This window comes from Lineus longissimus, chromosome 9, assembly GCF_910592395.1.
Source record: "Lineus longissimus chromosome 9, tnLinLong1.2, whole genome shotgun sequence".
NCBI classification, from domain to species: Eukaryota; Metazoa; Nemertea; class Pilidiophora; order Heteronemertea; family Lineidae; genus Lineus; species Lineus longissimus.
The window spans coordinates 16,890,963-16,903,313 of record NC_088316.1 but is presented as its reverse complement, the minus strand read 5'-3'; the positions used below and the strand labels follow the sequence as shown (position 1 = coordinate 16,903,313).

The 12,351-nt window shown below is 41.8% G+C and overlaps 1 protein-coding gene and 1 non-coding gene across 2 annotated transcripts in view; both read right to left on the bottom strand.

Moving 5' to 3' along the window:
- LOC135493167 (mucin-5AC-like) overlaps window positions 1–8,737 on the bottom strand; it is a 42,036-nt gene extending 33,299 nt beyond the window's left edge. The window contains exon 1 of the mRNA XM_064780189.1: window positions 8,410–8,737. Coding sequence (XP_064636259.1) covers window positions 8,410–8,608 — 199 coding nt within the window. The 5' untranslated portion in view covers window positions 8,609–8,737. The remainder of the gene's footprint in view (window positions 1–8,409) is intronic.
- Window positions 8,738–10,228: 1,491 nt separating this feature from the next.
- On the bottom strand, window positions 10,229–10,301 carry Trnak-cuu (transfer RNA lysine (anticodon CUU)). Its single transcript has one exon. It is a non-coding gene; the product is annotated as a tRNA-Lys (tRNA).
- Window positions 10,302–12,351: the final 2,050 nt, after the last annotated feature.

The window sequence follows — 12,351 nt, the reverse complement described above, 5'->3', positions numbered from 1 at the left end:
CGACCGTTCTCTAGATATCATGATGACAGATTTATAAAACCTAATCGTTATGTACGCATTGATAAAACATGAGAATTACGCCCAACGTTGATGTACATGATCAATAGATTATTGACTGTCATGCTAGACTCACTGAAAGAAATCAATCTCTCTTCTATTCTGGTGAAGCACCTGTGTCTATACGTGCTTGTCACATCATTACATGATATACATGGCATATAAAGCCTATAAAGCATGAGTAATTGCTAATTGGGAATGGCATATAAAATGAGACAGTATTTTTATCATCAGTATGTATGTATGTATGTATGTATATACCATATTTAAATTTAAGCGCTCAGTAGAATTCTGTTCTGGATTCGCTGACATGAAGGGGAGACGACCAAATGACACTTACAGAGGAGACATTTAACACTGCTACACCGATATTGTCGACCGAAGTGTTACCACCATAAACACGCAAAAGCACTAAAATTCTACAAAATAAACACTGAATGAAATTGGCGTTGTTATTTGTGGTCCATTGAATGCTTTGAGAAGCTGGACATCTCCTTCACAAATTGTTGGATGCAGCTCAAATTGGTTTTTAATTCAGTTCTATTTATGTTGGGCTATTGAGGAAATGATGTGTTTGGGGAGTTCATGTAACGAGTGTCCGTCAGTCGCTTAGATGGGCGTTTTGGGGTGAAAATAACCGACTATATGGGTTGATGCGTTCGTTGGTGCAGCTAAACTGGGAAAGAATCGTCTGATGGAGAAGCTTATTTAAATCATGATCATGGCATAGTTTAATACCAGCAGTGTCCAACGTAAGAAAACGAAGCACTCGATTTAAGAAAATCATCCTATATCAAAACAAATTGTAGTTGGCCCCATCTGTAGGAGGTCAAATTTTCGTTGACACCAACATTATCATTATGGTGAAAAGATCAGAAAGACCAACATGCCATCGATGAACCTATAGTTTATTTGTGATTTACTATGAAGTTTCAACCAGAGGATCCATTTTGTTAAAACTAGCGAAGAGCAATACCAACCAAACACATTTAGAAGCCTTTGTGTGAAGACCGACTGTGTTTACTTTTCATTTGGGATTGTTTACTTGTTGACTAAAAATAGGTGCCTTCGATATTGTTCAATAATTGGTCAGAATAATTTGAGGTTGCCACCCAAGAGTTCGACATCAGTCGAAGTGACTTTGCATGTGCAAGACATGAGCGCGTTCGTCTTGAGGAACCTCCCTACATTTGCTTGAGCCGAAGCTTCCAGAGGTACCCTCGATACAGCAGGCCAATGCACCATCGTAGCCACCTCAAAAAAGGACCAATGTATTGTACATGTGGCGGTCCTGTCATGCACCCTTGGGACACAGGGTCAAACATGTCAAACCCCAGGGGGCCCAAAGGCATAAATCCCTTTAATGACCCTTATCCATTATGTTAAGACACGACCCCTGATATAGGTCGATGGATAAGAATGGAAGGTTAGACACAGTTTGGACACCTGGGGTTATATTACAGACGATCGACAATGACTTCACATGTAGAAAAATACTATAGAAAGACCCCCTTTAGACCATGCATTGACAGGGCAAACAGAAACTTCGACTGGTTGGGCATCTTGAACGCCCGTGGTACGCTCCTTCCAACTTAAACGACGAACACAGATGTTTTGCTCCCCACATAAACGCCGGGTGACCAACGAATGCATCCAAGACGATAGACCTTAGAAACTGTAGTGCAGGTATGCACATGGTTGAAGGTGAACAGCAGAGAAGTTTTCATGTCAAGTCAATCATGAGGCTTTATTGGTGTTCCCGATATCTCAGTGTCCCCCTGGCCATCCACCCGGTCCACTGGTTGGTTAACTTCGCCGTTTGATCAAATGAATCAGCCGAAGATGATCAGGAAAACGGACTATGCATGTTTCATTAGACCGATCTAGATTCATTACTACTCAACCAATCGCTTCTTATGCTTATCCCGATAAAAGGTCTTCAATTTGTTCCCCAATCATCGAAAAACCTCATGGGTATACTTTACCCATGATAGATTACAAGGAAAGGGGACGTTGGGGAAGGATTTAAGTTAAAAACCAAATTACTCGAGGTGAAAAGGCCTCTGGTAATTCATCTTCAAAATAATTGGTTTTAATCCTGATTGGCGATTCGAGTTTAGATTTCGCTTAAGTCATATTCCTGTTTAAACAAGGCTTTCAGACAGATTTGGTCCGGCATGTTTCCGACATGTTGTATACCTGGGAAGGGTTTCATAAATCGTGATCCTAACCGCCTAAGCCCCTAGCTAATGCGATTTAGATCAGCACAAACCTGCATCACGGACTTCTTTACATATGTTTTATAGAAATCCGTACCTGATGATTCCTTTCGAAAAAAATCTCACAGAATGACCTTGACCCTTCGGTAAACAAAGGAAGCTCAGCCATGTTTTTTCCATCAGCATGTTTGGCGTCTGGACTACGCAATCGGTTTAGTAATTAACGAGGTTATTAACTCAACTTAAGCAGTTTATATGTCCTCGTCTGCAGATGCTGATCAATCCTTTAAGACATCTTTGGGTATCTGTGTAATGGAACTAATTTTGTGCAACTACCAACTTGTGCAAATACCATCTCGAGCACTGTAATGAAGCTGATATCATAGTATTATCATCTGTTTGCTTATGTCTAATTTGACTACGGTTCACCAAGTGCAAATATTGAGGACAATGAGATGTTCTATTCTTCTATTCTCACTGAGAGATGATTTCCTTCATTAAAGAATCAAAATATTTTGAAAGTGTATGGGACCCACGCCCGCGTGCTAATGGGATAACATTCAAAATTCCGGTTTCTAGATAACCTTTTGTGAAATCTCGACGCACAGGGGGTGGGGTTTTGGGCGGAGGAAATGATGTTAGAATGACATACTCAACTATCTAAACTGAATATGATGAGGAAAAAATCCTTGTCGACCGTGTGTTTGCCATGTTTGCTCAACTTGGTAAATCAGCAATACTTTTGACGGGCCAACTATCAACCATAACAAGGTGCTTTCGGCACAGAAGATGATTGCGGACGACGTTATTTTACGTTAACAAAAAAACACACACAAATACCTCTGTCATTCAGTATGGACTTCAATGTTAATACAAACTCGGCTATCAGTGTTATCCTAATCAATGTTGGCAACATCAATGTCACAGCGGTCTAACCTCAAGTTACCAAGTGTGGATATATCGATCTCTGAACATTTTCCAAGTAATGAATAGATTTCTGTGTAACCGCTGACCTCCCCGGGTGAGATGAGTTGACAATAATAGAATTACTGAGATTCTAGTGTTTGTTTTGCTCTTTCAATGTTATTTATCAATCAAATGTGGCCTTCGCGTTTGGGTGACGCTGTCGTGATTTGACGATGTTGGTGAAATGGTTCAATTTGTCTTAATCTATAAAGCTTCGGCGGACGCGAGGGCCACAGCGCAGTATCTTTGCTATTGTCTGCAGTCCTCTTTGCACAAAAACCTGTCCGAGTATAATATCGCTAGCGCTGGCATTCGCCAAATGTTTAGCACTTACTGTAAAGCGCAAGACAGGCAAAGTTCAACTGATGTATGCTGAGAAAGTAGCCAATTACATTTTCATTGATTTCCACTTATTTGTTGTATAGGTTAAACGTAACCGGGTGCTATATCAGTCCAACCAGGTTATTTTTATAACTCCTCGATGTATAATAAAAATTTCTATTGACACCATTGCCTCTTCCCTATATGTTGACATCGACTGCCATGGTGAAATAGTCAATCATTCATAACGCTGGCATTTCCATCTATCAAAGATTAATTGTCAATTGTATCATAGGAACAGGGAAATATCATGGTAAACAGGTTTGTTATGTTGACTGGGTGGGTGGATCCCATGATACCGATGCGTTTTAGATCATGGTGCGATGTATGTTCAGGAACAGCGCTGGTGCAGAAACATCGACTTTCTCGATTGTGTTACCATTTCCCGAATAGTACCGATCATATCCGAATACTTCCGACGTCTTGTCATGGCACAAGGTGCTATCAACAGGAAGAGTATATTTACCAACAGAGTTGCATTGTTGGTGTCGGATCAGAGGACTTGCCGCGTGTTTGGAAGTTGATTATAACGCCTCGGATGGTACAAGCAATTAATAGGCGACAAATGTGATAGTGCCTCAATGCGGGTGGCGGCAGAGTCCGCGTTGAGAGGTCGTAAAATTCAGGTTACCACGCCTCTCGTCAATTTAAGGGCGTCAAAAATCTAAATTACTAGAAAGCTATACATCGCTGTATAATTCTGAGGACGAAAGGTGATAGTATATACATAGTACAACATGCCAAGTCCAGACGGAGGACGTCTGCGACAGTCTGGGCCGCTCCTTCCATATCAGGAGTCAGTTAACCTGGCACTGGTGGCGCTGTTGTCTGAATATCAGTTACATTTTGTACTTCCAAAATTCTGGAACATTTTTTACCAAATGACAGCAGAATAGGCCTATTCTTCATGGTTGACGACCATTTAACGTCTAACTTCTGCAAATTCATTTCGGCAACGAGCTCATTACAAAACTGCAATTGTATATACCTATTTAGATAAAATATGATAAAAAAATCAAAGTTTTCAATCAGGTCCTACATGTATTTACACACATAGTTGATTTCGCTTTGAATCGCAGCAAAAAAGCTGAACAACCTCACGCCACATTAAACATACTAAAATGTCCAAAATAGAATGTAACCTAACCTAAAGTTATGATTAAACACTAAAAAATGACCTGTTAGACCTTTCCTTTGCATTTTTTTTCAAATTAGGCAAAGGCTAGTACTTAAGGCCTATGTGAAGTCTTACAATGAATACAAGCATATATTGTAGGCCTACAAAACGCTTCTCACACATTGAAATCGCATCGAAAGTTCACCACACAGAGAGCGGTCGAGGACTTCTGTTATGCACTTCTTTTCATCATTCGTAAATTAGAAAGTCCGATTTAATTGTATGAGCTTAGACTAATGCTTTCGTAGACGAGAACATATATTTTCCTTCAAAAAAGCCTTTGTACGTCGCAGTGCATATCTCCTATATATCACGATTGCATAGGCCTACTCTCGCCATCTTACTTGTCGAGAAGGCGATCGGTTTGGATTCGGACAGGTCAGACTGACAAACAGGTCCCCTATCCCATGGCAGATGACAATATTTGTATTTTTGTAACTTATGAAATAATCCTTCTAGGTATGACATTGTTCATGAGCAACTTAACATTATTAGATCCATTTGACATCGTCCCTCTGACTATGGTGATGTTAACAAAACTACCAGAATTTTGTCAAAGCTGTCATATTCAACAGTCTCTTGCTTTCCAAATGTCTGAAATGGTTACTTTATTTACTACAAATATGAAATCTTGACCCTTTACATTTCAATTAATGGCCTCTTATCCCATTTATTAGATCAAGCATATGAGGAAAAAGATTTTGATAACTCTCAATCATCGTTCAGACTACTTTCGAGGACTTCACGCTGCCTCAAGAATCGGTAAATATCAGTACGTATCGCTTTCGTTTCGGGACTTATGATCAGCTGATTTCAGAAGGGGCTGAGCAGATTGTCCAGGGTAGGCCTGCATAAAAACATACCATGGTTATACAGTAATTGATCAATCAATCAATCAATCAACCATGGAAACAGGCCCTGGGCGAATAGGGAGGTTAAGATCCTGACGTCAGCGACAAATGTTATCATTGACGCTCGGTCTCTTATAAAATAAAGGAAATGTGTAAAGCCAAACACTAAAAACTAAACAAACTGGTGAGGGTAAAGCTATTAATTGGCAGTCTAGGTCACTGACGTGAGCTGAAAATTATCCGCAAAACGCCGTACAAGCACTCAACTGCTAAACAAATCCATCAATTTAATAACTTGGAGATTATAAAAACGAGCAGACCACCTGAAAAAGCTGTTTGTTGTGGAGGAAATGGAGACCAAGCTCAGAATTAAGGTCTGTAACCAAGAAAGGTTGATGAGAAGTTTTTCCAGGTGTTTACCAGCTTGTTTTGGCCAAGAGGACTGAGAACTCCGAAGGAGAAGCAATGGAACATTTTAAGTTCTCGTCCTCTCAGTGACCATTGCTGGCATGAATCGCCATGCATTATGACAGTAGCCCTGATCTGATCTTTAGCAATAGTCTAGCTACACCTAGCATTTGAGCCATGTGGTAAACGCTGGTTCTGTTCAAGGAGGGGATGACACTCCTCGCGCAATATGATGGCAATATGACTGCCGAGTCATAACTCTGCACACGCTGATGAGACTGTCTCTCATCGGAAATGTTTGCAAAGTATTCAAATGGCAATGAGTCATAGGTAAACATTTTCATCTTTTATTAATCTCAAGAAGTTTCATTACTTTTTTAGGACACATCAGCCATGCAGGACACCTGTCTATCACTGCAATGTGAAATGATTTTTCCGACCGTCCTTCTAAAAGCCCCTAGTTCACGCCTTTTTTTCAAGTTGGGGATTGATGATCTGCAATCCGTGGTTTACATGTATCATGTGAGTTTTTCACCTGAAAGCACCCTTTCTCAACTCTATTTCCAATAGTAGAGAGGTTTACAAATCACTCGAGCAACGTGTCCTGTTTCGTTCTCATTTATTCAAAATCGATTGAGGTATATCACCGGGTAGACTCTATATTGTATTACATAAAAGGAAAACAAAAGGGTATTCAATCCAGCTAAAGTCAACATCAACTATGAAAAGATTGAATCGAAATGAGAGCCTTTCCTTTTTTTGTTTGGGTGATCATCGTGTAGTCCATACCACTCGAAAACGCTGATAGGAGATCCCCGACTTATTAAAATCTTCAACTTCTATCATTTCCTTTAAGTTGTTTGTTGACCGTGTGGTCGGCGCAGTGATCAAATAAAACATAAAACAAAGTACATAGCCAAAGTATTGTCACCATATTTAACTTGTCATAATACTGTTTAAGGACTTCAATGTGTGCTTTATTGTACACTGATATTAAAGCTACATGGAACTGTCGTAGTTCATTAGACAGTCAACAATGACAGTTGCTTACTCTTCTCCTCGCCAGTATTACCCGCATATAGGAGGTACCGAGTAAAAGTCTCACTACCAGCTGAACATCAGGATGGATGTGAAGACGTTTGGGCCGTGTGACCTTTCCTGCAGCGCGACGGCGAGCAAAGATTCAGTCCGCGCAGCGTCGGGCATACTGCACAGCCCTCAAGCACTTGGTTGTTCCACTTTCACACTTGTAGCAGCCATCGGCCTTAGGGACCCAGGTGTAGTGACCCCATGGGACCATCTCTCCATCATAACACAATAGCAAGCATTAAGGGAGGCTGTAATTTGTAATATAGAGGTGCATAAAAGCGTGAATGAACACAGGAACATAAGGGTAAATTTATTAACCCTGATTGACCTGAAAGCAATAAAAGGAGTTCACACTTCAGTTTCACCATGGTTACTTTGGTTCCATACTTTTAGAGAGGTTGAGAGTCTAAAGTTATGCACGGAATTGGATGTGGTCGGTAGCAAGTCTGGGAGAAGACGATGACGAAGCTTGAAAACTGTCAAGAGGCCCAACCTCTCATTACCTGAAGGGTTTGAGTTAGTCTCATTATTTGCATTATCTGCTTCAAGTAAGTCGAGTAGATTTCACGCCATCTTCACGTTGAAATTGGTCTCATGGACACCCATTCCTAATATTCTCTATCGACGGAAACAATACTGATGCAATATATACCCAACAACAACAAAATACTATATCGTTTGCCAAAATGTTCCAAAATATAAACACACTTCAGAAACTTAATGTTGTATTTTGTACGTGATTGTGCATTTGAAGTAGTCTCCAGTAACCTGAGACAAACATAGAAACCGTGTGAAAAACAAACGTTACACGACGAAATGTTAAAGGGGGCCAGGCCTTTAGGCTAGAGCTATAGTGGGTCAAACTGCGGTCTTAAGGTGACTTAATGCCCAGTTAGGGAACTGGGTCGCATTTGATTCTGCAAAATATATATTCCTCGTACAAGTCAAAAACGTCCAGAATATACATGAATAACATTACTCGTTTTAGTCGTCTGGGTGACTGAGTGGATACAGGATACAGCCTTGCCCCAAACTCCGCTTAATAGGGCCAATTAGAGTATTGCAACTTGGCAACTTAACCAATATATAGTGTAAATAGTGTAAATACAATCATGGAGGTATACTGAAAAAAGTTTAAAACGAGAACACAACCTGTAAGAGGAGGCAGTCGGAGAAAACTGCGGGGGAAAGGAGAGGTCATGGAGGCGACCCGCGCTGAAGAAGAAGAAAAAGAAGGGGAAATATAGTGTAAGTAGCTTACCCGTGGCCAACTTTCGTGTAAATTCCTTATTTTCTATGATATAGTCCAGTCCGCTTTGGGAATTCATGACTGCGCGTACGCACCCCACACATTCAAGCTGCAGAATAGTATCCGATAAGTGCAGTCTCTTTCTTTCGCATAGTGATCCTAAAGTGTTTAATAAGGTATCCACTCCGTTATCGCGTAAGAAATTTCGCATGCATGTTTTATCCGCGTGTTTTAGAGATTTTCTTAATTCCCCTAGTCTTTTTGTTGAAAATGTTGGCCCTGCGACCGCAAGGTTAAGTGTGAGTGTTGATACACCGTGCCCCGACACTTCCGAAGTGGCACTGCTCTGCCGACCAATGACTGAGCGCCGTACTAAAGCCGACCACCTATCCGCTCCACTGCGCTTCGGAAGGACCGCCAGTGCCACCGCACTATTTCGCCGACCTGCCGCGCTATGACGCCGTCCCCCGGCGTATTTACTCGCCATTATCCTTCAGAGATTGTCCCTATTCAACTCTCAAAACCCTGAAAGGAAAGGTTATGCAATTAGTCAACGCTTTTGGAATTTTGTGAATTCGCCACTCGAGATTTCGAGTTTGAACAAGAATTAACGGGGACAAAAGTATTTTTTGTTAACAAACTTAGTTCAAGTTGCGGATACGTTCTAAATATTTTCGAAATAGTTTTGGACCTCCTTTCTGGTAGGATCCCTTTTGCCAACAAAGTTCTGGTTGTTTGTTGCAAACCTTGGCAGCTAACAATGATTTCCTACTCTTTTTGTTTGATTTTCGTATTTTCTAATTTAATTACATGCCAGGGGTCGTGTGCCCGCTCGGCACAGAAAATTACCCTTACTTCTCAAAGGACATGGTCTTAAAATAGGCCCGTCAACCGCACAATCCTCTCATCAGCAAGGACAAAATCGACCGTTTCAAAAAAAAAAGATTCTAAACATTAGTAGCCTTTGATCTGAAGTGTGATCAAAGGTGGTATGGCTCCCAGTGTCAAGCCACCCGAGGAGGCATGCAAAAAACGGCTCGGTTTCTAGGCATGGATAATGAGAGCATTCACGGGCAGCGACACCCTCCTGTGTCGTCTGCGGATGACCAGTGAGCCACCTTGGTTCCGCTGCCGAATCGCCAGCCCCGGTGCCGTAACAGCTGTGTGGTTGTTCCCCATATTTCAGTGTTTCCAGATAATGCACAGCTAGAGAGACCATGAAAAACACAGAAAACACAGAAAAACGCGTCAATCTATCTTTATGAGTGTTTCCAAACAATAATGGGAAACACTCAAAAACGTCACCAGCAGCCTCGCCGAACGTCGGAACCCGCGCAGAGTTCACAGATTTTGATTTCGATTGAGACAGTAGTGCACTATATCTCTTTTGGATGTGCCCTCCCCTTCATAGCTCGCCATGTTGCCAGAGAGTGTACCAAGTCTGCTGGGTCAGCTATACACAAAATTGCCGAATGATTAGGCCTACTGGCGAGCCAAGATCCTTGTCTTGTCCGTGTTGGTGGAATCCGAAGTACTTTGTAGCCAGCTATGCGGAGGCAGAGGAGACTTCGACATTGTCGCGTTGGTCCAGCTCACTGCCGCCAGTGTCTTTCAACGGTTAGGTTGGAGTGTTTCCCCCTTGAAACGACCGGTGCACAGTATTTTCTTTAAAAAAAGACCACTGTGAGCTAGTACACGCCCGAGGAGAAGAATCCATTGGTCATATTCGTTGTTGCTGGGACATTCGGGTCCGTTTTCATATCAGCTTTGAGCCTGGGACTGGCAAAAAGAACTTGCCATGGGTAAAAAAAGTGATAAAAACGCAAATGAACGCCCAACGTGGGGCTCGAACCCACGACCCTGGGATTAAGAGTCCCATGCTCTACCGACTGAGCTAGCCGGGCTGCTCCATACATGGCGCCATCTGTTAGGAAACTAATAAAGGTCGAGAGCACACCTCGAAGACAACCTTCCGTTCTCGGGACTCTGCTGAAGGAATTTTTTACTTTAGGTTGCATTGTTGTCAGACCCAGAAGCAAGTTGTCCCTCAGAACCAGGAGCAATTTGTCGTTCAGAACTAAAGCGAGTTGTTTCTCATAAAGCCTGCCAGGAGCAAGTTATTCCGACATAGAGCCAGGGGAGCCGAGTCCCTCAAAGCCAGGGCGAGTTGTCTCTCAGAGCCAGGAGAAAGTTGTCTTCAGAGCCAGAAAAGTGCTGTAGGGAGACTGGATGCTAATTGATGTCGAATAAATACACGTAAAACATGAATACATCCATTGTACATTACGGAATGGACACATTTCAAGATACGTAACAAACACTATACGAAGACACAAAAGATGTCGCAACCAAATCGTCAGTGCGAAACAAACGCGATTGCGACTCTAACGACGAGTGTCACAACCAGCTCGGGATGCGTTAAAAGCATTTGAGAGACACATGTATTTCATGGCTTAATATGTATAATGGTGACAAAACAGTAGATTGGTAATGTTTACAACATCTACACTTTCAGTAACCGCCACTTACTGCAGAGACAGTGACTTACTCAGACACAGCGAATTGTTAACTATAGTACCACACAACAAGAAGGAGAGACAAAAGACAGTGGCTGTGTGTTCATGCAGAGTAGTCCAGTGCAAGGGTTCAAGTGATTGGCTTAAAATAATACTCACATCCTGTCGCATCAAGAAGTGATTTGGCCGCACAACGGACCACGAAATCCTGACTTAGATGTGCTTTTGATTCGGACGCAAATCAAATATGCACAACCAGTAGCAAGACTGCGAGTAGTCTCTTTTCGTCCAGGCTTGTTTGTCCGAGATCCAGGATTGCTAATGCTAGCCGCACAAAGACGGCGTCGTCGTGCTATCACTGACTGCTTTCAAGTGACATCAACCTCTTGGTATATGTATTTGCGTATACTGCGGCCCCCAAGGCCGATTCGATAATAACTACCAACTCTGCGATGAGTACTCACATATTTTTAATGAAAATATTATATATTTACCTCTGTTTTGCCAATTCGTTTATCAAGCTGAAGAACAACTGCTTTCTGACCCATTTCCGTCAAATTCGCATCGGCAGGGGACCAGGGGTTGTATTTAAACAACATTCAAATATGAGTTTATGTCCATAAAATAAGCCTTCAGTAGTATTTCTGCGGGTCAACGGAGAATTGTTCGCTGGCTGCCGGTTTGCGGACGTATTACGACACCTCCTCGGTAGTACGCACTTCCTGAAGTATGCCGAACTGGACCAACAGTCGGGGTAGACCATCACGAAAACAAGCGGTATTGAAGATTCTCGTAGTCAAGTAATTGAGGAAATAACAACTCTGATCCCCAATGTTTCCTTAGTCACAAATGAAATCTTATCTCTCGCCAAGCTGATAGGGAACATTCAATGGCTGACTTCTGTTTCACTGTAGATGTCTGTTTTTGAAAGTTGCCTTGAGTAGCTGACTGTGGTATGATAAACATCATTCACCAAAAGTGTCAAGGGTTATATCATAAACTGTGAAACATCTTCCAAATAGATGGGGTTGCCCACCAAATAGTGACCTGTTTCTTCAGAACAGGAATTGATTGACGTCTATCGGAGCAATCATGGATTGCTTATATACAAAATAGGAAAACAGAGGATTGCCAGACATTGGGGCTCGAACTCACGATCATGTCTTTAAATTGACAGTATATCTAAATATCGTAGAAACCAATGGGCCTACGTTGGAATATTGAGTTTGGGTTCTAGACGTCAGCTAGGACGTTTCTATCAACAATATTGGGTGATTGGTTTTGTTATGATATAGATGGAAACTAGAAAGGGAACCTATAAGATGCGGGCGTCTAAGCCTTGAGAGTCTTTAAACGCTCGGTCTCCGCTATACTATAGGCCTAAACTACATCACCAAAATATCAAATCTCTACTGTGAACTCAAGTACATGTAAGTAT